At 42.1% G+C, this 26,480-nt stretch overlaps 2 protein-coding genes across 11 annotated transcripts in view; one reads left to right on the forward strand and one right to left on the reverse strand.

The window, feature by feature from the left end:
• NMRK1 (nicotinamide riboside kinase 1) overlaps window positions 1-3,492 on the reverse strand; it is a 29,680-nt gene extending 26,188 nt beyond the window's left edge. For 5 of the 9 annotated variants that reach the window (XR_009495580.1, XR_009495582.1, XR_009495581.1 and 2 more), the window contains exons 1-2: window positions 2,451-2,655; window positions 2,017-2,052 (exon numbers count right to left, since the gene is read on the reverse strand). The gene's annotated coding sequence lies outside the window, so the exon portion shown is untranslated. Of the gene's footprint in view, window positions 1-2,016; window positions 2,053-2,450; window positions 2,699-3,394 lie in introns of those variants that run through there. The other 4 variants (XM_010807900.4, XM_005210042.5, XM_002689654.6 and 1 more) reach the window with 4 other exon arrangements.
• Window positions 2,999-26,480, forward strand: part of OSTF1 (osteoclast stimulating factor 1) — a 61,116-nt gene continuing 37,634 nt past the window's right edge. Inside the window, exon 1 of one of the 2 annotated variants that reach the window (XM_005210040.5) lies at window positions 2,999-3,187. In XM_005210040.5, coding sequence (XP_005210097.1) covers window positions 3,154-3,187 — 34 coding nt within the window. In that variant the 5' untranslated portion in view covers window positions 2,999-3,153. 2 annotated transcript variants of the gene reach the window in all.

The following is a 26,480-nucleotide window of genomic DNA, read 5'->3' on the forward strand; positions in this document are numbered from 1 at the left end:
CAGTGCAAGCCTGCCAACTATCCTTTTTTAGGATGGGAAAGGCTGCCCTTTATCCTGAGATAGTAGCTTTCTTACATCTTAACATCTTACACTTTTAAAACATGTCCTTTTTCCTACAAAATTATGTTGGCAGTAGGTAATAGTAGATTCATGTCCTTAATTAGCAAAATAAGAACAAAAAAATTCAGACTTTGTTGTTTCTTGCTTCCAGCTCACCTATTTTTGGATAATTTATCACAGCCTAAATTCTCAAGCCTGGAGAGATACAATCTTAAGAGATCACATGGTCCACACTCCTTCATTCTACACAAGTTGAAACTGGCCCAGGCAATGGAGTGACTTGCTCAAGAGCACACATACAGTACATGAAAAACCAGAGGGAATTCCCGGGTGCTCCATGGTTTAGAACTCAGCACTGTCACTGCTGGGGCCTGGGGTTGGATCCTGGTGGGAGAACTAAGATCCTGCAAGCCACACGGTGCAGCCAAAGAACAAAACAAAACTAGAAACAAAACTCAACCAAATGAGTTAACTTCTAATCATCTTTCAAAGCTGCTAAAAAGCACTTTACTACCAGGAGCAGAGAAAGGATGCTGTACGTGTGCTGCCTTAATTGTGAGGCTCTCCTGTATAACAGATGTTACTTTGATTGATTTATTATTGGTGGGGTATTTTCTGTGCCCCATCTGGAAAAATCATAGCTTTGACTAGACAGACCTTTGTTGGCAAAGTAATGTCTCTGCTTTTTAATATGCTGTTTGTCATATGCTTTTAATAGGTTTGTCATAGCTTTTCTTCCAAAGAACAAGCGTCTTTTAATTTCATGGCTGAAGTCATTATCTGATTTTAAAGCCCAAGAAAATAAAAAAATAGTCTGTCACGGTTTCCATTTTTTCCCATCTATTTGCCATTAAGTGATAGGACCGGATGCCTTGATCTGTTTTTTAAATACTGAGTTTTAAGTCAGCCTTTTCAGTCTCCTCTTTCACCTCCATCAAGAGGCTCTTTAGCTCCTCTTCATTTTCTATCATTAAAGGCAGTAGTTATTTCCCCTGGCAATCTTGATTCCAGCTTGTGAGTCATCTAGCCCAGCATTTCTTATGATGTACTCTGCATATAAGTTCCATAAGCAGGGTGGCAATATACAGCCTTCATGGACTCCTTTCCCAATTTGAACCAGTTGTTCCATGTCTGGTTCTAACTGTTGCTTCTTGACCTGCATATAGGTTTCTCAGAGGCAAGTAATGTGGTCTGGTATTTCCATCTCTATATTTAAATTATTTCACTACTAAACAGTGTACATTTTGTATACTAAACTGCAAAACAGTCAGAGGTGGCATGTGTAGAATCAGCAGATTATAAGAAAGCTAGCAACTCCGTAGTTGGAATGGATGATGACAAAACTAAAAAGGTTTTTCAATCAGTTAAAACAGCAGCCTGGTTTTTCTAGAAGAGTGAAATGTTCCAGGACTTCTCACTCAATTTATTTTCTTCAACATTTGATTATTTTCTATGTGACAGGGAAGTCTTTTTCTACTATTTTTTTTTTTTTTTAAACTTTGCTCCCTTTTGGTAAACACCAAGGCTTGCCTGTCCGAATACACAACCCTTGCCCCTTTGTCTTGGAATCACTGTTTCACTTAATTCCTAGTAGACTTCGAAGCTTCATTTTACATAGACTCGCATGCAAGGTTTTTTCTTCTCAATTTTTATTCCTCCCCCCAAATACAAGTGATTTATCATATTGCCTATGCTATTCTAAATTTTCGCCCACTGCGTTTCTTGTCTGTTCTAGCCCCTGCCTCCCAGTGGAGATTCAACCTGCTAGGTCTGGGGTGGGCAAACTTGCTCTGCTAAGTTCTAGACCGTAAATGTTTGGGGTTTCGTGGGCAGCTGCTCAACTCTGCCGTTAGGAAGTGAAAGTGGCCGCAGGCAATTCAGAAGCAAATGAGCGTGGCTGTGTTCTAATAAACTTTATGGACATTGAAATTTGAATTTCATATAATTTCCACGTACCACAAACTCTACTTCTTTTGACTTCTTTTAATCCATCTAAAAAAAAAATGTGAAAATCATTCTTAGGCTGTACAGTAACAGGCAACAACGAGGGGCTCTGTTAGTCACTCTCAACGCTAGAGGAGAAGACTGCCTCCTCCGGTAGGGATCAAGACCTCACCCCTACCCCAGTGACTTCTCCCCAAAACCTGTATGGTCTCCAGAAGACCGACTCCCATTTTAAGGATTATTAGGGGGCGTGAGAGTAGTACCCCATCAGGACAACACTTTCTCCTGGGCAGGCCACTTATCAGTCCATTTAGGGTGGTAGATAGCCTAACAGAGCTTGCAAGACACAGCCGGGCTCAGGCTCCAGCGCAGGAACACTCTGGAAACACCTCCAGGCCCCATCGAGTCTGTGTGGCGGGGAGCGGCGGAGTCAGGTAGGTACTCACCGGGCGCTAGTTCGTTCGACTGCTCCCGAGCAAAGTGGCACAGGCGATCGCTAAGCGCGCGCCTGTCACTAACCCGCCGCAACCCCCGAAGCTCGTTAACCAAGAGGGGCACAGCCTCTTTCCCCGCTCCCCTTCCGGGTCAGAGGCTGCCCAGGGTAGAGAAGGCCAACCTAGGTTCCGTACCACCTGGAGCGGACGCGGCAGCAGGCTCTGGCCGGCGTTGCTGGGGGCGGGCCTCCGGCGTGCGTGGCCCCGCGCCTACGCGCGCACGCGGTCCTACCCTGTCCGGCCCTTTCCCGATCAGGGCGCGCGAGGCCGGCGCGAGCCTGGGGCTTCCCCGTCCGGCTCCGCCTGGTTCTGCCTCCGGGCGCGCAGCCGTGCGCGCCGCCCGCGCTCCTGCTGCGGCGAAGCGGGCAGCCGGGGAGCCAATAAGCGCTCGGCTAGGCGGCGGCTACTTCCTCGTCTACGGGGCCGCGCGCTCCAGACAGCTCGGTCGGCCACGGGGCGGGGCGGGGCGGGGCACTTCGCTGAGCTGCCTTGCCTGCCTCGGCTTGTCCGGCTGCCGAGAGTAGACACAGGTCCCTGAAGGGGCACCGCGGCAAAGCAGACAAAAAGAAACTGAGGCGCTCAGAGTGTCGGCTGGAGGCGCGTTTGGCTGACTTTTCGTGCGTAGTCTTCAGAATCAGCCTCTCCAGGAAGAGAGATGTCGAAGCCGCCACCCAAACCAGTCAAACCAGGTAAGGGAGGTGTTCGGGGGATCCCGGGCCGGCCGCGGTGCCCCGCGCTCCCTCTGCCCCTTGGCAGGGCAGGTCAGGCACGTACCCCGCCCCGAGCCTCGCTTTCGCGACCGACGCACCAGGGTGGGAGTTGTTGCGTTCGCTCCAGGAGACAGATCGCAAGATTTTCGAGGAATTTAAAAATTTTCATTTTTAAAGAGAACTCACCCTCGGTTTTTCAGCGTTGTCATTCGCTGCAACTTTCCCATCGATGTGATGGCTACGTCCCATTGACGCTTTCCTGGAAGACAGGGCCATTGATCTCCCTTAGGGGGAAAAAAAAAAGTCTTGAAATGGTTTTTTCTTCAGCCACTTCCTCTTTTTTTTTTTTTCTTCACTGTGTGTCAGTGTCAAGTTTGAGTTCTTGACCGGCCAAAACGAACGGGAAGTGCGCTGCTTATAGGGTGGGGTGGGTGAGCGAGTCTCCTTTGGGACTTTACAGGGGAGCAGTAAATTGACCTTAAGATCTTGGGAAACGCCTTTAGGAAACTGTAGTTGAGCTCCTGACTAGAAGAATCTAGGCTGCGGCAGGGTAATCTCAGTTATTACTATTCGGAAGTGTCACTTTATAGTGCTATACAAGCCCTTTGCTTTACTCCCTCTGTGAGTTTGTCGAGTTAAACTGGAAAGCGTGAGATTTCCTCAAAGGAGCTCTTTTGGCGAATGTTCCTTGTTCATTTCTTCTTCGATCCCTAGAATATTTTCTGGGACACGGAGAAAGAAGTATTTAAAAGGGACTGACGTATTTCAGTTCGATACTGTAACAAATTCATGCCTTCATTGGGTAGGTGATTACAGAAAACGTAGGAAATGGACGAGAAATGGCTCAGACATACTCTCAGCTTTTTTCTTCCTGGTCTCAGGTAACTTCAGTATATTACAGACTGAAATGTATCTATTTACATCCAGTTTCAAAGTAACCTTGATTAGGAGAGAGTCGTTTCAGTGATTGATTTTTTTTCTTGATTTTTCTAAACTTTTGTCAAGCTGTTCAACTTTTCATCTCATCCAGTTTTCTTTCTTCACGACATCATGCAGTGGTAGTTTCAAGTCATTTTATTTGAAAATTCTGTACACACTCGCATATATGACATAGTCACCCGGGACTTGAATTTTGGTGGACTGGGTGTGACTTTGCTGGCACTTTGGCTCTGGTATGAGCAAAGGTGGGACATGGCTAGGATTGGGCTCTCTGTTTCTTTAGAAATGGAGTCTGATGAGGAATTTGCCTTCTAAGTGCGTTTGTGGGAAATGGCAGCTTTCTAAACTTATGTATAAATCAGGACCTCAAGTAATCAACACAGCAGAGTTATTCTTTGATAACTGAACAGAGTACTTTATTTCAAAGAAGGTCCTGAGAAGCCATTCATGAGGTTTTTCATCTCTAGACATTCAGTGACGTCTGTGCTACAGCTGGAGGGGCACGGACGTGATGTGTTTTTGTGTATTTGCCTGGGTGTGGTTTAGGGATCACTCTGTGACCAGTTGGAAATACACTTTCAGGAACCATTTTTGTTGTCTGACCTTACTGCTTTCTCCTGTTCAGTAAGTCAGAAAGCAAATTATTAAGAAATGACTACTATTCAGACTCCACACTGATTTGTAAATGAGATCCAAACTAAAATAAGATCACCCTAGAAATAATCTGTCAGTGACCTAATTTACAGTGAGAAATACTACTTTTAATCCAACTTGAAACTTTGTGTGGCCTGGCTTAGTTGAAAACAGAAGGGGCCTATTATAGTCCTGGCTCTCGTTTACAGTGTGCCAGGCACTGATCTAAGCACTTTCCGTGTATTATCTCATTTACGTCTCACAATAACCCTGTGAGGTCAGTACCTGCATTGTTCCCATTTCACAGATGCGGAAATGAAGCTAAGTCAAGAAAGGTCAAGTTAAGGAGCCCAAGATTAGCCACTGAGTGGAGAGGAGTGGGCAGAATTAGAACCCAGGTAGTTTGGCCCCAGAGTCTGAGCTCTTAACCTTGATGTTACTATGCTTTACATCAAAGCATACCATTAACTCCTGTCATCATGTGTATTTTAACTTTTTTTACCTTCCTGGTAGGCAGGAAGTGGGAAGGAAAGTGTCTCTGGTCCTCAGTCAGACTTTCTTGTCACAAACGCACCCCTTGGCTGTAGCAACAAGAAGGGTGGTGCTGACATTTACTTTCTTGTCCTGCAGGCAAGATAGATGGGTGAAAATGTCTAAAGCATACTTGGAATTGGACGACATGGTGTATTTAATTCTTAGCTTTTTGGTTTGTTTATACCCCTGCCTCATCCTGAATGAAACTTGAAAAAAAAAAAAAAAAAGATGCAGGAAGTGGGGTCCTATAGAGGGAGGAAAGAATAATAAGAGGAAACTGGAGAGAAAGTTATCTTACAGACATGTATGTTGTAAGGTCCTGCAAAGTTTCTAAAGAAGGCCTGTAGATTTGGCTCTTTGCTTCAAGCAGAGAGAGAGAACAGATCAATTACTAAAATTCGCAGTGTTCATAAAATTAAAATGTATTACTTGCTCTGAGAAGAGTTATTACAGTGGTAGTGAGATCTGAAATGAACTTCTCATGGGTGGGTTCTCTTTAAGTATTGCAGTGGACTGGACATCTCTACAAGAAACACAAGTGGGACATCATAATGCTAGTCTTTAGAGCTTCCTGCAGTGCAAGATCCGGGTGAAGCAGCATGGTTCAATTTCAGAGGCAGTGTGGAAATGAGGGGAGCTAGGTGAAGGAGGACAGAGGACTTACGGGAAGATTTTAGTAGCAGTGGACATGTAGCTATAATGTGGGCTGATGTATATCTGTCAGGGTGATTGGTGTATACTCAGTAGGGGTACCATTTTCCAAAGGAATGTTCTTTCAGAGTCCTGGTCAGCTGCTGGCAGGAGAGCCCTGCCACTTCATTTCCTTTTTTACCTTCCTGAGGTTATACCAGAGTTTGGGTTAGTGGCCATATCCAGAATTCGTTTGCTAAACACTTCTTAATACATGCAGCTTGTATTTTAGGCCCTGTGCCGGACCCTGGGGCTCCAAGGAACAATAAAATAAGATCTTGTCCCTGAAGCTTTTGAAACTAACGGGGGGGATTTAGGTATCTCCAGAAAATATCTTAGATTGTCGCCTATCTACAATTGGATGGCTGACTTATCCATTTTGCTTAAAAAAATCTTACAGCTAAAAAAGGAAGGAATATGTTTTTGTTATAGAAAATTTAGAAGCTATAGTACAGAGAACAATAAATAAATAAACGAAAGTATAAAAATCATCCCTAGCTGTCATCTAGTGATAGCTTTAACTGATTCATTTATTCAGAGAGGAAAAAATTATACAAAACTTCAGATCATTTTAGATGAAAACCTTTTCCCTCTCAAAGATGTTATATAAGCAGCATATGTGTGACATCTTTGAAGATTTGTGATGTTTTTACTGTAAATATGAAAGAACCTAAAACATTGACATTTGCTTCTTCAAAGCCCTTTGAATTTATTTTCCCAAGACAGTGAAATATTTAGACCGCTTTACTTCCATCGCGAAAATCAATAAGCCATTTAAAAGAATTGGTCAAGGTCAGACAGACATCAGGTTTCCAGCCACATGGGAAGGTTATCAGACCTACTTAGAATGAGAGGATTCTAGTCCAAATCTCATTCAACGTCCTTTGGCCTATTTTTACATCTTGGGATGACATTTTCTGATCCCCTTCATCTCATACCTCAAGTCCAGTGAAAACCATTGCCAAATTTGTCTTCACTTGCGTAACGGCCATGGGAAACAAAATACATGGGCTTGGGAAGAGGGAGAGAGACGGGGGACAGACACATCCTTTTAGTGGGCTGATTTGAACTGTTAAGTCAAATTCTCTATTCATTTGTCATTTCATTCATACTTAAATAAAGCTGGGGAACAAACATTATCAAACAAATTAAATGAGCTTGGGAAAATAGTTTCAGATACCAGTATATAGAGAGATTTTTGATTCTTTTGAACAGCTTTCTAGTACTCTGTTGTATTTATTTAACCATACCCATGAACCACGCTTCAGTCATTTCTTCTGTTATAGCAAATAGTGTTAAAACAGCCTTGTTGCTTACATGTGTGAGTATACACACAGGACAGAGTCCCAGCAGTGGGATTGTTGTGCCAGAGGGTATGTATTAATACATTGCCACATTCACACACACTTCCAAAACGCTCTCCCAAAGAGGTAGTTCTAATTTACTTTCCTACCCAAAATGTTTGAGCATGCCTTACACAGAAAAATTGCCACACATGTGATAGGAGGTATTATCAAAGTGTAGTTAGAGGGCTAGAAGTACAAGGCAAGGAGCTTGAAGACGCTGAGATGGTGTTGCTAAAGAGGGAAAATGTAAGCAGGGTCTCCAATGCTGAGTAAGAATTTAGTAGGCAGAAAAGAGGGAAGTCATTTGACATGTGGAGAAATGAAATAACTTGACACGATGGCCTGTCCATGTTTGCTTGACTGCACAGGGCCTGAGCTCCTCTCACAGAAGCCAGGGATATTTGGTGTGGAACTGTGAACTGGAGAAATTTGTCCCAAATTAAAGAGAAAGCCTTCTGCCTAGTGTCGCAGTTTGTGAAAAACATTATTGCTTCACACAGAAAGTGAGCATTTGAATGTCCACATGTGAACCATCTCTCCCGCGTTTATCAATTTGTCAGTTGTTAACAAGAGCTGTGGGTGATTAGTTTGCAGACGTGAGTTAAAGAGGGTCACAGCTTCAGCTCACTCACACAAGTCACTGGTGGGGCTGCTGAGGCCACGTCCTTTTTATTAATTCTTTCCAGTTGTTTCCCACTCAGTGTTTGAGTATCTGTAGAATTTTTAGAAAGTTACAAGGCAAATCCCTCAACTTACTCTTAGGGTAAGAGTTAGGGGAGAGTTCTGTATTTGTGCATTTTGATGAGCATTTTTAAACTTATTAGCTTCCTTAGAATTTGATAAATTGCTTTGGTTTTATATTCTTGGAATCAAAGAAGGTACTCATTCTCACCCCTGTCTCCACCTCCTGCCGCCCTTGTGTGATCTTGAATTTATTAGGGGCGCCAGGTCAGAGGGGTACAAGTTGCAGATTGGGAGAAAGGGGTAGTGGGCCTGGGCAGCCCTGTCAGCCACAGGCCAAGAAGACTGGAGGCCTGAGGGGCCACACCCAGTAGAGCACTGCATCAGCAGGCAAGCAGACAGACTGTTCTTCACTGTGCAAGTGTCAGGGCTGAGGGCATGACCGTAGCTTTGAGAGGAAGTGGAAGAGGTAGGTGCCTGGCTTCAGTGGCTGCTGGGAGGACAGAACAGTGAGGAAGCCCCCATTCAGGCACTTGTGTAAGACAAGCAAGGGGTGGGGATGGTGGCAGCAGCAGCAAGCCACAGAGGGGACCATGGAGTGGTGAGAGCTTGGGGTCCCTGGAGGGGAGGTATGTGGTGGTTCTTTCCTAGTCTAATGTTCCTGTTTCCCAGGGAGCCTTAAAGCCGTTTAAATTCAAATTAAGGGAGACCCTAGAAACTGACTCTAGGGTGTCTAGACCAGGTTTTTTCTCTTGCTGGAGGGTCTGCCTCCAGCCTCTTACAGTGATCTGAAAGCAGCCCTGAGAGCCTTTCTGACATCCCTGACTCAGGGATTTTGCTGGGTTCTGGGAAATTCAGGGCTTCTATGTCAGGATTCTCTTGTCTATGAGGACAGACTTGATTCAACCCACTGGTATGATACTTGTGTGACTTCCACTTGGAGAGTATTCTGGGATGGCTGTATCTTCTAGAAATGTCTTGATCCAATCCATGCTTATGGAGAGGATCCCTCCAAATTCTAGTTCTCTGAGCACGGATGAGAAATGCTAGGCTGAGAGAAGACCCTCCAGGTTTTTTGGGACAGTTGGCAGGTGTCTCCAGACTCCAGATTTGGAAGATTCCACAGAGTCTCATATTTCCTTTCTTGGAAATCAGACTCTCAGGACTTTCTCTAAGTTGTTGTCTATGCAGGTTTACAGGGTTTGGGAGCTGCTTTTGGGGCCTGTTGTTTTGATGAGTTTGTGAAAGTTTGTTGACAGTAGCCCTGTTGTTGTTCATTCGTTCAGTTGTGTCTGACTCTTTGTGACTCCATGGACTGCATCAAACCGGGCTCTTCTGTCCTCTGCTATCTCCTGGAGTTTGTTCAGATTCATGTCCATTGAGTTGGTGATGCCATCCAACCATCCCAGTGGCACCCTTCTCCTGCTGTCCTCAACTTTTCCCAGCATCAGGGTCTTTTCCAAAGAGTCGGTTCTTCACATCAGGTGTCCAAAGTATTGGAGCTTCAGCATCAGTCCTTCCAATGAACATTCAGGGTTGATTTCCCTTAGGATTGACTGGTTGTATCTCCTTGCAGTCCAAGGGACTCTCAAGAGTCTTCTCTGGCTCCACAATTCAAAAGCATCAGTTCTTCAGCATTCAGTCTTCTTTATGGTCCAGCTCTCACATCCATACATGACTATTGGAAAAACCATAGCTTTGACTATATGGGCCTTTGTCAGCAAAGTGATGTCTCTGTTTTTTAATACACTGTTTAGGTTTATCATAGCTTTTCTTCCAAGGAGTAAGTGTCTTTTAATTTCATGGCTGCAGTGATTTTGGAGCCCAAGAAAATAAAATCTGTCCCTGTTTCCAGTATTTACCATGAAGTGTTGGGACCGGCTGCCATGATCTTAGTTTTTTGAATGTTGAGTTTTAAGCCAGCTTTTTCATTCCTTTCACCCTCATCAAGAGGCTGTTTAGTTTCTCTTCATTTTCTACCATTAGAGTGGTATCATCTGCGTATCTGAGGTTGTTGATATTTCTTCTGGCAGTCTTGATTCTAGCTTGTGCTTCATCGGCCCGACATTTTGCATGATGTGCTCTGCATATAAGTTAAATAAGCAGGGTGACAATATACAGCCTTGACATCCTCCTTTCCCAATTGTTAATCAATCCGTTGTTCCATACCTGGTTCTAATGGTTGCTTCTTGACCTGAATACAGGTCAAATAGCCCTGGGAGGACCTAAACTGAAGGTATTCTTACTGGTGTTTCAGACCAGAAAACTGTCTGAGAAACATAGCAACAAACACCAGTCTTTGCAAAGTTAGTTTCTGAATAATATATCACACCCAAGATTGTTTTCAGCCTAGTTTTTCTGCTGAGGACTTTTGTTCCTCAGAACTCAGGTTATAAATCGAAGTCACCTAAGGAGCTGCTAATCACAACCTGGGTGTACATTAAGAAGAGCTGTTGAGTGGGAGTCAGTGCTTATGGTGACTGCCCACTTCCTCTTTCAGGGAGCCTGTCACATCAATAGAGCTGCTTCTAGTTCTTGCCTAATGTCTTCCTACTCAGGAGAGTCCAAGTTTATACCTAAATATTGAGTCTCTAAATGGTCCCTAGGACTTGACACTGACTTAGTAGGAGCTCTGTTCTCCACAGTGGGTTCCTGCTCATTTCCTGATTCTCGGTTGGCACGTATCTCTCTGAAGTTTTGACATCTAACCAGGCACTCTCTTGTTGACTGGCACTGGGATGTATACTGCTTGGTCTGCCCTGAACCCTTGTCTTTAGCTTGCTTGGACACATGTTTCCTGTTATATGGCCCTCTGGCTAACACACTGAGCCTTTCCAGCATGCTGTGACCTTAAGATTGGCGTGGGTCTATGTCTGATCTTAGACAGATTTCCCATTGGGTGTCCATCCTTCTTCAGACCTAACCTTTGGTAGACCTGAGTGCCATAGTCTGTTGTTGTTGGAGCTCTGATTTGGGGACCAAGGCCACGTGGCCAGAGAGCCTTACAGCAATATCTTGCCCAGGCGCATCCTGGTTTTCGTCACTGACATCACCTGGCACTTGTCTTCCTCTTTTCTCAGTTCCATGGGCCTCTGAGAATAAACTCATTGCTTCACATATGATGAGCAGATTTACCTGCGGTGTTAAACAAATCATTGATTTATCAGAATCATCTTCCCCAATGTGCTTACATTAAAAAATAAGCTAAAAAAAAGATTCCTGAGAAATTTCCTTTTTCGGATGAACTAGTTGTTACTGATAGGAATTTAGGCATAAAGATGGGCTAATTAGGGTATTCTAAGACCAAACTCTGATTTGGAGGGGAGAGAGGCAGAATATAGTAATGGGAAATGAATGTTAGCTTTGGAGTGAAATTCTGATCTCAATTTTTTTTTTTTTTTAATTAACTTATTAGGTCACTTTGATAAGTCAGTCCATAGACTACTCGGGACCTCAGTTTTTTTGTTTGATTCTAAATCTGATTCTGAATCTCTATTGCCTTAGACTGACTTTTCAAATAATTCCTCAGATTTCTACATAATTTCATCCTGTGCTTTTTATGAGCCCTGGGACATTTTTGATAGTCCCTTACCCATCTCCCTGCTACTCCCAGTGATCAGTACCATGGTAATGAAAACATGGAAGAGTTAAATACTTTTTAAGGGCAGTTCATAAATTCAGATTTCTATGAGAGAGAGAGGATGGCAAGTGGGCTAGGATGGGGACATAATATATTCTTAATTAGGTCTGGCGTGATTTCACTTAGGTTTCCGGCTACACAGGACAGTGGAGTGTGTTCTTTTTTCCTTGCACCTGCCTAGAAGGCAACATTGGGGTGGTTCTGCAGAAATGTGTCTGGGGTCTGCATGCATGGATGCCAATAAGATGCTCGCAAAATGTGGCCATTGTTGTTGCAGGAAGGGAGACTACTTCCAGGGCCCAAGAGTGGGCTTTTGTCTACACTCAGAAATTAATTGTCCAAGGAGACGCATGTGCTGACAAAGCAAGAGACATTATGGGGAAGGGATGCCAGGGCAGAGAGAGAAGGAAAGAGAGAAGGGCAGGGTAAGGGAATCCAGGAGAACTGCTCTGCCACGTGGCCTGCAGTCTCTGGTTTTATGGTAATGAGGTTAGTTTCCTGTTTGTCTCTGGCCAGTCATTCTAACTCAGATCAGATCAGATCAGTCGCTCAGTCGTGTCCGACTCTTTGCGACCCCATGAATTGCAGCACGCCAGGCCTCCCTGTCCATCACCAACTCCCGGAGTTCACTCAGGCTCATGTCCATCGAGTCGGTGATACCATCCAGCCATCTCATCCTCTGTCGTCCCCTTCTCCTCCTGCCCCCAATCCCTCCCAGCATCAGAGTCTTTTCCAATGAGTCAGCTCTTCACATGAGGTCCTTCCAAATGGCATGTGCATCTCTCAGCCAAGATGGGTTCCAGTGAGAAGGATTCTAGGAGTTTGGTAGGATGTACGGACTGGTGTCTTCTCTCTCCTTTTAACTTTTCCTAAATTATTCTAGTTGGTGATATCTTGTTACTTCTGCATTCCTTAACTAGGACCTCCTGTTGTAAGATAACTCATGCAAGTGGTTACTAGGTGCCTGGCTGGAGGGTGGTTTCAGTTAGTGCTTCCCCTAACAATTCCCCGCTGAGACTTTATACTCAATATACTTCCTGGGAGTTGAGGTAGAGGTCTCTTTTACAAATACTTCCTGTTGAGAGTGGGAATAGTCCTGCCTAGTAGAGTAGAAGTCTCTCACCACCTGGCTTAAATCGAGGTAGTCTTCACCCAAAACCAGCATTCTCCCTCAGAGTAGCATGAGTTTAGTCTGAAACTGTTGGATCCTGTCAGAGGTAAACCTTGTAAGCAGTTGACAAAAACAAGAGCCAAACAGGAGGCCCAACAGGATGGTCATCGCTGGGCCCTGAAAAGGAAGGCAAAATTTGGGGTGGGGGCTGCACGGTGTGTGGCTCTTTTAAGATTGGTTGGTAGTGAGGTAACAGGGCAGTTGCTCCAGGAATCTAGCACTCAGCCTGAAGTTACCATTCCCCACCTGCACGGGGGTCTTATTTCCTGCAGAAGAACTCAAAAGTACTGTTATTCATAGTCCTTGAAGAGGAACTAGGACCTTGCTCTGAGGCTGCACCACTACTTAACTGCTCCTCCCCTGTTTCTGTGTCCCTTCCCTTCCCTGGTTAGCAACTGTTTGAATCTTTCCTTTAGAACTCAGGGAAGGTCATAGAGGCTGAATAAGACTTGTATCCTACAAACAAGAATCGGGGGACACAGAAAGGATTTGTACCCTGGAGCCCCACAGAGCCTGCTCAGTTGCAATTCAAGGAACTGGACGACATTGGCTCTGGCCACTCCCTGCTAAAATTGGGCACAGTCCCTCAATTTGGAGAACAGGCACTGAATTGGACATATTTCTGAGTTCCAGGTCTTGGATCTGAACCTTGTATGATTAAAATCTCAATCCCTTGGCATTCTATTTTGGTGTAAAAGACCCAGTTAGAAGTAGTTGGAGGAGTGACACCTAGAATTTTAATAGACAAAATAAATCTCATTCCCTGAGGAATTTGGGAGTGTAAGCCTGAATGCCAGTCTGTGTACCTTGGGGAGACTTATATGTAGCCAGGTAGCCAATTGTTTGCTTTTATCTAAGTAGATTTTAACTTCAGATGTGCTATTAACATCTATATTACAGGAGCTATTGGTCACTTCAGTTCAGTTCAGTTGCTCAGTCATGTCCAACTCTTTGCGACCCCATGAATCTCAGCACGCCAGGCCTCCCTGTCCATCAGCAACTCCCGGAGTTCACTCAGACTCACGTCCATCGAGTCAGTGATGCCATCCAGCCATCTCATCCTCTGTCGTCCTCTTCTCCTCCTGCCCCGAATCCCTACCAGCATCAGAGTCTTTTCCAATGAGTCAACTCTTCACATGAGGTGGCCAAAGTACTGGAGTTTCAGCTTTAGCATCATTCCCTCCAAAGAAATCCCAGGGCTGATCTCCTTCAGAATGGACTGGTTGGATCTCCTTGCAGTCCAAGGGACTCTCAAGAGTCTTCAACACCACAGTTCAAAAGCATCAATTCTTCGGCGCCCAGCCTTCTTCACAGTCCAACTCTCACATCCATACATGACCACAGGAAAAACCAGCCTTGACTAGATGAACCTTTGTTGGCAAAGTAATGTCTCTGCTTTTGAATATGCTATCTAGGTTGGTCATAACTTTCCTTCCAAGGAGTAAGCGTCTTTTAATTTCATGGCTGCAGTCACCATCTGCAGTGATTTTGGAGCCCCCCCAAAATAAAGTCTGACACTGTTTCCACTGTTTCTCCATCTATTTCCCATGAAGTGATGGGACCGGATGCCATGATCTTTGTTTTCAGAATGTTGAGCTTTAAGCCAACTTTTTCATTCGCCACTTACACTTTCATCAGGAGGCTTTTTAGTTCCTCTTTACTTTCTGCCATAGGGGTGTGTCATCTGCATATCTGAGGTTATTGATATTTCTCCCGACAATCTTGGTTCCAGCTTGTGTTTCTTCCAGTCCAGCATTTCTCATGCTGTACTCTGCATATAAGTTAAATAAGCAGGGTGACAATATACAGCCTTGATGTACTCCTTTTCCTATTTGGAACCAGTCTGTTGTTCCATGTCCAGTTCTAACTGTTGCTTCCTGACCTGCATACAGATTTCTCAAGAGGCAGGTCAGATGGTCTGGTATTCCCATCTCTTTCAGAATTTTCCACAGTTGATTGTGATCCACGCAGTCAAAGGCTTTGGCATAGTCAATAAAGCAGAAATAGATGTTTTTCTGGAACTCTTCCTTTTTCGATGATCCAGTGGATGTTGGCAATTTGATCTCTGGTTCCTCTGCCTTTTCTAAAACCAGTTTGAACATCAGGAAGTTCATGGTTCACGTATTGCTGAAGCCTGGCTTGGAGAATTTTGAGCATTACTTTACTAGCATGTGAGATGAGCGTAATTGTGCGGTAGTTTGAGCATTCTTTGGCATTGCCTTTCTTTGGGATTGGAGTGAAAACTGACCTTTTCCAGTCCTGTGGCCATTGCTGAGTTTTCCAGATTTGCTGGCATATTGAGTGCAGCACTTTCACAGCATCATCTTTAAGTATTTGAAATAGCTCAACTGGAATTCCATCACCTCCACTAGCTTTGTTTGTAGTGATGCTTTCTAAGGCCCACTTGACTTCACATTGAAGGATGTCTGGCTCTAGATGAGTGATCACACCATCGTGATTTTCTGGGTCATGAAGATGTTTTTTGTACAGTTCCTCTGTGTATTCTTGCCACCTCTTCTTAATATCTTCTGCTTCTGTTAGGTCCATACCATTTCTGTCCTTTATCGAGCCCATCTTTGCATGAAACATTCCCTTGGTATCTCTAATTTTCTTGAAGAGATCTCTAGTCTTTCCCATTCTGTTATTTTCCTCTATTTCTTTGCATTGATCGCTGAGGAAGGCTTTCTTATCTCTTCTTGCTATTTTTGGAACTCTGCATTCAGACGCTTATATCTTTCCTTTTCTCCTTTGCTTTTCACTTCTCTTCTTTTCACAGCTATTTGTAAGGCCACCCCAGACAGCCATTTGGCTTTTTTGCATTGCTTTTCATGGGAATGGTCTTGATCCCTGTCTCCTGTACAATGCCACGAACCTCATTCCATAGTTGGTCACTACATGTCTCATTTTCTGCTAATATCTGATCTAATGCAATTTCATTTTCTAAAAATTTAATAGTTACAAGAGGATACCTTGAAACCATAATGGTGCACATACCAGCTATTAGCAGACATTGTTTTGAAAATAGCTGGTAGTGTCTCAAGTTTGACCCAGCTCAGAAGACTGAAATTCTTAGCAATACAAGGACTTGTCTGTAATCACATACATAATGTCACCTAGTATTACCTTGAATATTTGAACCACTGCTATTCCATTTTGACTTTCAATTACATTTCTGTCCTTAGTGGCCAAAGCAGTTGACACTGTTAATGATTTTAGTGCTTTTCTAGATATGAGAAGATGCAAGAATTGGGGCGCATAAAATCTCCTCCTGAAAGTATCTATCTGCAGGCCAGTTCTGCTGGTTTTTCCCAGTGCACAGTGTGTCGCAATTCTGATTTCCACCCTGAACTCCTTTCAGGGTGTGTTGAAGGTCAGTGGCTGCAGTGGCCGTTGACCTAGTCCTTGAAGAGGCATATTGCAAGTGCCAATTTGGCCCATTCAAAGTCATACATTTGACTATGGTTTGGGGGCATTTCATGACCATTTTGTCCCTTGGTACTGGGAGTGCTCATTCCTGGGTCTGGGAAAGATTTCACTGACAGGCCACTCTATCTGCTGTTACTAGTCTAGGCCTTACTCAGCAGTAGCCAAAAGTGTCTGGACCACCTGTCTTAATAGTCTTTTATGGTCCCGGAAAATATTCCCTGTTGTTTCTTCTTCCTATGATTAGAGTTACACTATTACCATTGTTGATCTTGGTATGCTATGGAACTTCATTTTTTCAGAGCCAGAGTCACACTTTTGGTAATGCAGAGAACAATTTAGCTAGCAGTATTAGTAAACTCCTAAGTACTTACTTCTTGGAAGGAAAGTTATGACCAACCTAGATAGCATATTCAAAAGCAGAGACATTACTTTGCCAACAAAGGTCCGTCTAGTCACGGCTATGGTTTTTCCAGTGGTCATGTATGGATGGGAGAGTTGGACTGTGAAGAAAGCTGGGCGCCGAAGAATTGATGCTTTTGAACTGTGGTGTTGGAGAAGACTCTTGAGAGTCCCTTGGACTGCAAGGAGATCCAACCAGTCCATTCTGAAGGAGATCAGCCCTGGGATTTCTTTGGAAGGAATGATGCTAAAGCTGAAACTCCAGTACTTTGGCCACCTCATGTGAAGAGTTGACTCATTGGAAAAGACCCTGATGCTGGGAGGGATTGGGGGCAGGAGGAAAAGGGGACGACAGAGGATGAGATGGCTGGATGGCATCACCGACTTGATGGACGTGAGTTTGAGTGAACTCCGGGAGTTGGTGATGGACAGGGATGCCTGGCGTGCTACAATTCATGGAGTCGCAAAGAGTTGGACACGACTGAGTGACTGAACTGAACTGAAGAATTTAAGTCAAGAACTTCCATTAGGTGTGACCCGTTATATCCCAGATCGTCTTAATCTGTTCTGTACCAATCCTTATCTTTAAGGGAAATTATGTATTGGCACTGTTCATAAGGCACCTAGCCCAGTTTCTTAGTGTTACTATGCTGGTTATCTCTGCTGCTGCTGCTGCTGCTAAGTCGCTTCAGTTGTGTCTGACTCTGTGCGACCCCATAGATGGCAGCCCACCAGGCTCCCCCGTCCCTGGGATTCTCCAGGCAAGAACACTGGAGTGGGTTGCCATTTCCTTCTCCAGTGCATGAAAGTGAAAAGTGAAAGTTAAGTCGCTCAGTTGTGTCTGACTCTTAGCGACCCCATGGACTGCAGCCACCAGGCTCCTCCATCCATGGGATTTTCCAGGCAAGAGTACTGGAGTGGGGTGTGCTGGTTATCTCTAGTATGGTTTAATTTTCCCCAGCATGAGGGGAGCCTTTATGTTTAAATGACAATACGCGGGTGTTAACCTCCCGGTTGCAGGTCATGGAGCACCTGATCTTCATCCAAAGATAGGTTACTCAGTTGAGCTTCAGAAACAAACTTAGAGTGCCTTTCTCATAATTCAGTTAAACTTTGCAACAATATAACATAACAGCAAGGAACTAAGAAATGAGTCTCAGGGGATACAGACCTCATTAAACAGAGTTAGATTTTGATATCCACTGAAACATCTCTTGTTCTCTAAAATTACCCTCATTTTTTAAAATGTAGTCTACTGCTTGGTCGCTCAGTCATGTCTGACTCTGCAATCCCATAGACTGTAGCCCACCCAGGCGCTTCTGTCCATGAGATTTTTCAGGCAAGCATATTGGAGTGGGCTGCTATTTCCTTCTTCAATATAGTCAAATCAAGGTTAATTTTTTCACAAATTAAGTGTGATCAATTGATGAAAGGTATCTCTGAGCCAGGAAAGCCAAGTCAATGACTTGTCACAGATTTCTGCTTAGGTAAATTCTTCTTATTGAGGCCTACAAAGTACCTTCAGACTCCTGCACCTGTCAGGAGGTGGCTTTTCTGTTTTATCTGATAAAGCTGCTGGCAGCCTAAGAGTTTCCAGTCCATGGAGGGGTCAGGTAGAGATAAAAGAAAAATATTTCAGTCCTGCTTACAGAGGTGTAATTATTAAATTGCTGGTACATCATAATTAGTTTGAGGGGAAGGGTTTTTTATATCTGGAAAACACAGATTAAAAGTAATGTTTCGGATAGAAAAATAAGCATTATAACTGTATTCACCAGTTCACTCAGTAACTAATCCTCTTGTTAAACTTTTGATGAAGTCATCAAGTTTCCTTAAGATTCTTTCTTAACCAGTTCCTCAGTATAATTTAAGATTTAGCAGAGTACAACTGTCTATAAATGACAGAAATATTTAAAGAGTCATGATTAAATATCCAATCATAATGTAGTTGATAAGAAATTTGCTATGACATGCAACATTTTGAAATAACTGCTGCTGCTGCTAAGTCGCTTCAGTCATGTCTGACTCTGTGCGACCCCATAGACAGTAGCCTACCAGGCTCCCCCGTCCCTGGGATTCTCCAGGCAAGAACACTGGAGTGGGTTGCCATTTCCTTCTCCAGTGCATGAAAGTGAAAAGTGAAAGTGAAGTCGCTCAGTCGTGTCCGACTCTTCAAGACCCCATGGACTGCAGCCTACCAGGCTCCTCCGTCCATGGGATTTTCCAGGCAAGAGTACTGGAGTGGGGTGCCATTGCCTTCTCCTTGAAATAACTAGAATAGAGCATACTAAATTTTTAGAAATTTCATGTAATTTCTAGAATAACCCCAGTTTTAGTCACTCAGTCATGTCCAACTCTTTGTGACCCCTTGGACTGTAGCCTGCCAGGCTCTTCTGTCCATGGGATTTTCCAGTCAAGAATACTGGAGTGGGTTGCCATTTCCTTCTCCAGGGGATCTTCCTGACCTAGAGGTTGAACCCTGGATTCGATTGCAGGCATATTCTTTACCATCTGAACCACCAGGAAGGCCTAGACTAGACTGTACTGTATTAATAATGTACTAATAATGTACATTATTAATGATAATAATGTACGAATCCATACTGTATTAATAATATCCATACATTATGGATATATATTTTTTAAAAGGTTATCACTCTTGTAATAATAATGTTCACTAAATAATTTAATGTACTAGTTAAATATTTCTCTCTGAGATGCATTATGGCCTTCTAAAATATCTCAAAGTTAGCTGGAGGTCAAAAGAATTACAATTAAAAATTGATATTTTGGAAGTTTGTCAGAAAAATATCAAAAGATTTTGAAGTTTGTCTGAAAGATATCAGTCCTATCTACTCAGTCAAATAGGATCATGGGTCGCTCTGAAACAGTAGTTATTCACTTAGCCCAAGTAACAGTACAGTCCACGGGATTGCAAAGAGTCAGACACGACTGAGCAACATCACCAAAAAAAAAACAAAAACAAACCCAAAAATAACAATAAAATATTTCAAAGGCAAATACAGAACAGATCACTTAAAAGGTAAAGAAACTTAAAATCTGTTATCAAAGGCAATCCAGTATTTTAAGAAAACTTGTCCTCATCAGAGAGAGAAGCTTAAGTTATAGACCAGTTTAGTTTTAAAATATACTCAATTTAATTTATTCTAAACTTAGCCAGTCCTGACTATGTACAAAGCTCTTTTTTCAAGGTCCGCTTCCCACAATCCTCCCCTCACTTTCTGTATCCATTACTTTTTCTTTTTCATCCAGAAATCATTAGCTCTCAGGCAGACTTCTTTTCTTTTTCCTAATAAAATGCAATTCTATTCCTCATATACCCTCTTTATTCCTCATATACCCTCATATAGCCGAAAACATATATCCGGCTTCCTACTGTATACAGAAATGCTTCCTTTATTATTTCTGTTAACCCTAATTACATGTTTGAATTAGACTCCTCAACTCTTGAAAACCTTAATTTCTAGTGAAAACTAAGAATGAAGCAATTATGAACTGTCTTACTTTAGCATTCTGTAGATTGGTCAAAATAAATGCCTGTGATAATTTTAAAAAGATTTGCTTTTTTATAGAGAACATCTCAGGGTAGCTCCAAGCATATTCATTAATAGTCCTAAATATCTTTAGTTTCTCTATTTAGTAATTGATGTCTCAGTATCTTATTTTATTTGGGAATGACCAAGCTATTCAACAGATTTTCATCATTTAAAGCTTAATTTAACACAGCTGTAAAATTTCACATTACCAAATATCTGAAGAGATCATGCTCAAGTAGACATTCCTAAAACATAATTATTCTTTAAAAGTTCATCCAAAGCATTTATTGCACTTACAAAAATTTCATCATACCAAATTATTTTTCTTGCTGACAAATTTGCAACAGATATAATAAGGCCTTGTTTGACTTCTATTAAACCGAGGCACAATAAAGATATTATGTTTAATGTTGGTGACTTTAAAGATGTGTCTGTGTTAATTAAATCAACAAGCTTAAACGTTAATACCAAGTATTAATGTAATATTGAATATTTCCCAGTTCATGTGAACTGAAATTAATTCTGGCCAGTTATCTTGTGTGTGTGTGTGTGTGTTGTTTTTTTTTTTTTTTGAGAATTTATATAAGCACTTAATTTCCTTTAATCTAATTAAGTAGTGCTCACTTGCAAATTAATTTTGATAATACCATCCAAAGGTAAAAACAAGGATAATGCACACATAAACGTATAGACAGGCACAACCAGAGATCCCATAGCCTCATTTTCTAAACTTAGTTATGAATCAGATATTACAATATGAAACTCATTAGCTTATAAATAACAGTTGGAATAGGTAAAGTTTAAAAGACTTCTTACCCATTCCCCGAGCCTGAGAGCTCTGATCAGGCACACAGAGAGAAAATCAAATTCTCTGCTCAGTCGTGTTCAACTCTTTGTGACCTTGTGGACTGTACCCGCCAGGCTCCTCTGTCCATGGCATTTTTCAGGCAGGAAATACTGGAGTAGGTTGCCTACTCTAGGGGATCTTCTTGCCCCAGGGGTCAAACCCTTGTCTCTTGTGTCTCCTGCATTGGCAGGCGGATTCTTTATCAGAAAGGAGGGTTTTCATTGCTTTTCTCTAAAAGTTAATTGATAGTCCTCCTCTAAGAGAGTGATTCTCAGCCCACCCTTTACACTGTCAGCTATGTAGATCTGACACAAGAAACCAATTTTTTCAAGAAAATAACATTTACATATTTACAGGGCTTCTGATATAATGGCAATATTAAGAACGTAGACTTGTACTAATGGGAATAAGTTTTATTGCTGTAACTTTAGACTCAAATACAAAAAATTTGGTTCACAGTTGAAAATTGTTATAGTGATCTTGAGTGTTAATTTTTCACTGAATGTCTTTATAGTTAAGGGACTGCAATTTGTTAGGACAGATGACAAGAAGGGAGGGCACTTCTGCATCTGGATGGTGGGACACATTCCTAGTAATTATTATGGAAGCCTGCAGTTTGGGTGACCACTGAATATTGGTGGAAAGCCAAACCCTAGAGAGTGCAGAGTTTCCCCTCTTCCGTCCCTGTGGGCAGAGCAGTTATTTTCACTGTCTACCCTTCCACATTATAAACAGCAGATAGTTTTGCAAGCTCAAGGGAGGGGACCAGAGGTTTTCCTAGAAGTTTAAGAACAAATTCCAAATTCCCTATGACCCCATGCCCATGTTTCTGAAAAAGAGAACTGATCTTCTGGGCATCCATTAATGAAAAAGAGTTAAAAAAAAAAATCCATAAGCAATTTGCCTTGGGTCTTAGAGTGCTGAGGTTAGTCCCTGAAAGTAAGTATGTAACCCTCAGGAATTTTATCACAGCTCCACCCAAGGCCTCGAGTAGAAGGAAGATTTTCCTAAGAATGGTCCTGTAATTATCCTGTTTTAATTATAGCTCCAGAAAACTACAGCTCTTTGTGTTTGTCTCTGTCTAGCCTTTGGGGAAATCCTCAGGACTTAATTCTCACTCCCTTGTCCTCCTAATAGCTAATCTGGTTTGGAAAAATACCTGAACGTTTGTTTGGGTTAAGATTCTCCCCTGACCTTTTCCAGGAGTCATTTGGACTCTTTGGGTCTTTCCAGACCTTCCAGTTGTAGCCCCTCCTTTCCGTAAACAGTGTTGACTTTCAGAACCAGGTTGAGTTGGGTGGAGGAGCTCACAACCGAGCACATCCCCTTTCTGGGGCTGAGTCTTCAGCAATGCCAGGTCTGGCCCTGGGATGGCCACTGGGTGTAGCTTCCAACAGAGGTGTTATGTCCAACTTTTCTGGGGCCACCAGGCAAGGTTCACCACTGTCGCACCAGGAACATGACCCTTGGGAGCACTTCATAAACCTTTTGAAGGAGCACTAGTATATGACTTGAGAAGGAATGTAATTGGGGAAACAGTTTCCAGTTTAAAGGCTGTTGTCTTAGTGAGTCAATGATCTTGGAATAGTTTAGACATCTTGTTGGTTTCCTATAGGTGACCTCTCTAAACTCACTTTCCTGTTTTTGGTTCTGTTATAATTTTGGATAGAAACTTGTTTAGAGTCTCTCATATGTGCTATAGAAGAAAATTTGAATTATTTTTTTCTGAACTGAGAGAGACTCAAAGTTTTTGCTTACTCTTTGCTTCCACTTATTACATTTTCCTGTTGTATTTGATAATATTTTTCACTCATCCAGAGTGTATTATATAAGAGTTCTAGGATTAACTAGAGGTAGTAAAATGCTCTCACTACAGATTTGACCCCTGTGTGTCTATTGGGTAAGTAGGAAGTGAGTCCTTTAACTCTGTTCTATGTCTCTAGAGATTCTCTAATCATTTTCTTAAATATAGTGTATATCTTTGTCCCTATATCAGATTTTAAGGGGTTCTGCTTTAAATAAAAGAAAACATTTTATCATCATGTTATGGTGCTAGCTTTTGTTTTTATAGAGGACTAAGACCATTTGTTTTGTTATTGTTGCAGAGTTTTATTTTCTATGTACAATTGTAATTTCCTAAGGAATTAGTCATTCATGAAAGTCATTCATGAAAGTCATTCTGTAAGCTTGTCCATATATTATTTGCTCAAATTTTTAAAAAATTTCTTGAAAAAATAGGATACTTTCCAAGGCCATTTTTAATATATTCTGAGAGTATTTTATTTTTACAAGGAGTACCAGATATCTAATCTGAAAAATTCCCATTTGATCTCTAGACACTGGTTATATACATTCATATATAAATGTAATGATAAGTATTTCTGAAAAATTTTTTTGTTTTTTGAGTGTGTGTTTCCTGGGTCCTGATATGCAAAATGTTTATTGTTATGGGTCTCAGAAAAATTTGAGAACTCTGTAGCCTGTCTGCACTCATGTCCCCAGCCTAATCTCTCACCGTTTCTCCTGCCAGGCTTCAGGCCTGTTGATATTCAAGACATTCCTAAGCCACCTTTCACCCTTTCTGGCCCCTCTGTCTACTTTCTGCTCTGTATTCTAGTCTGCCCTACACTGCCACCAGCCCCTCTTTTCAACTCCTGTTATTTTTCCAAAAACAAAGTAGGTGCCATCTCCCATATGACCAGCACTGACCTAAAAATCTACTCACTGTCTGTGTTACTTACATGATCCCTGTATTCTCACTTTTGTGAGCATACTTGGTATTACAGTTGCTTGTCTTTCCACCCATAATTTTTTTTTTTTTTTGGTAGTGAGATCAGAGAGTCCAAGAGGACAAAAGAGAACTCATATTAATAAATACTCTGCTGATAAATACAGTGCACATAAATTTTTGGTTGTCCTTCAATAGGACATTAAACTAGACCACCTTTTCCTGGTTATATATGGGATTTATATTCTTTTAGACAAGAAAATAGAGAAGAAAATAAATATGAATTATAGTTCCATCACCCAGAGATGAGTGTTAACATTGTAGTATTGTTTCCTTCCAGTTTTTCTTCTATGCATATCTTTATTTTACATAGCTGATTGTATATATAATATTACCACCTGTGACATTATGTTTATGTATCTGTAAAATGTAAGCATATCTTCCAAAAGCTTATTTATAAAGGTCATAATAAATCCTTTTTTAATTAATTACTGTGATAACCTATATTCCAATGTACGTATATTTTTATGTTCATGCATTTCTGTTTTTTTTTTCCCTATAATTCTGTATTCATTGCCATTATAGACTGTGTTTATGTTCCCCCCAAATTCATGTACTGAAGCCTTAAACCCAATGTGATAGGGATGGGGCCTTGGAGGAAGTAATTAGGGTTAGATTAGGTCATGAGATTGGGACCCACCTGGTGGGATTTGTGGTTTTTTAAAAGGAGTGAGAGAGAGATCTGTGTGTGTGCATACCAAGGAAGGGCCATGTGAGCACGCGGTGAGAAAGTAGCTATCTGCAAGCCAGGAAGAGCCCTCTCACTAGAAACCAAATTTGCCAGCACCTTGATCTTGGACTTCCCAGCCTCTATCTAGAACTGTGAGAAGTAAATGTCTGTTGTTCAGGTGCCCAGTTCATGGTATTTTGTTGAGGCAGCCTGAGCTGACTGAGGACACTGGCTATAGGTTTCAAAATGACAGTGAGGTTTAAAACTCTCACTGAATTCTTTAATAGCCACTAAAGAATATAATATTCTTCCCTGGTGGCTCAGATGGTGAAGAATCCGCCTGCAATGCAGGAGACCTGGGTTCGATCCCTGGGTTGGGAAGATGGAGCAGGGCATGGCAACCCACTCCAGTATCATTGCCTGGAGAATCCCATGGACGGAGGAGCTATGGGGTTGCAAAGAGTTGGACATGACTGAGCAACTAAACATAGCACATGCAAGGTCTATAATATTGGCTGTTAGGCTTTGTTTGCTTAACAGAAGCATTTCAGCTTCTCTGTGGGGGTATTATAAATGATAAACTAATATATAGGATATAAGGGTATATATATATAATATAAAGGATGTACATATAATATATAGGATTTTGATAAGGCTGTCTTGCCAGTGAAGATAAAAACACAAGGGATAAAGTACAAATTTATAGTAATTAATAAAAGCTAACATGGGTACATACAGTGTCTCAGGAATTGCACATAGTACTTTACATATATAAATTTGTTTAAATCCATTTAATCCCAGTGTGCCAGCAATAAAAGCTCAGATCTTTCTGAGCCATGTTCATAGTGTTCAGAGCATGAACCCTGAGCCAGACAGCCTGGGTTTAAACCTTATTTCTGGCACTTCCTAGCTGTGTGGACCTGGATTCCTTACCTACTCTAACCTGTTTCCTCAGCTGTAAAATAGTGTGAATAGGTAATTATGTTTCAGGATTGTTTTGATTAAAAGTTGCTACAAGTCAGCCCTTTGTATGGTATCTGGTCTGTGTTAAGTGTCCCATAAATGTGAGCTTTGATGGGTCATTCCCTTTTGGATTAGAGATATCAGTGTTAGGAAATTCTGTGTCAGTCTTGGATGTATGAATTCATTTGCCCAACAGGTCATTTCCCACAGGACAAGGCTGAGCCCCAGGCTGCTTGCAGGGCAGTCAGAGGCAGACCTACTGCCTCCTCAGGCTGTGACACGTGCTTCTTTGGTCTGACTTGTCCTTCACCAGATCAGGGGGCAGCAGACTTTTTCTGTAAAGGTACAGATTGTAAATATTTTAGGCGTTGTGAGCCACAGATGGTCTCTATTATAACCACTTGACCCTGCCATGGTAGTGGAAAAGCAGCCGTGGATGACATATAAATACTGACTCTGTTCCAGAAGAACTTTATTAATGAACACTATAGTTCGAATTTCAGGTAATTTTCATATGCCATGAAATGACATTCCCTCCCAGCCAATTTAAAATATAAAGCCATTCTTGGGACTTCCCCGGTGGCTCAAATTGTAAAATGTAAAGCCATTCTTAATTCTTAGCTCACAGATTGTACAAAACAGGCACTGCTATCACGAGTTGGTCCCCAGACTCACCTCGTCCCTTCGCAGAAGGTGCTGTGATCAGTGGAGCCTTTTTACTTTAAATTCCAAAAACTGAAATCAAGAATTTTTCTCCATTCTTCTCCGAGATCTCCCTGACTTTGGAAGCAAGGTGTCTTGAGATGAAGAGTTTTACGGACCATTGCTCTCTTTCCTCTAATTTTTAACCCATCAAAACATATTGGCAGTGAACTTGTCATTTGAAAAGTCCTGCTCTTAGGGACTTTTATGTTATACTGAGAAGAAATAAAAATAACCAGCGGATGTGAAAATAATGAAATTTGCTGAAAAGCACTGAAAAGTATAG

The sequence above is a fragment of the Bos taurus genome, chromosome 8 (assembly GCF_002263795.3).
Source record: "Bos taurus isolate L1 Dominette 01449 registration number 42190680 breed Hereford chromosome 8, ARS-UCD2.0, whole genome shotgun sequence".
Classification (NCBI taxonomy): Eukaryota; Metazoa; Chordata; class Mammalia; order Artiodactyla; family Bovidae; genus Bos; species Bos taurus.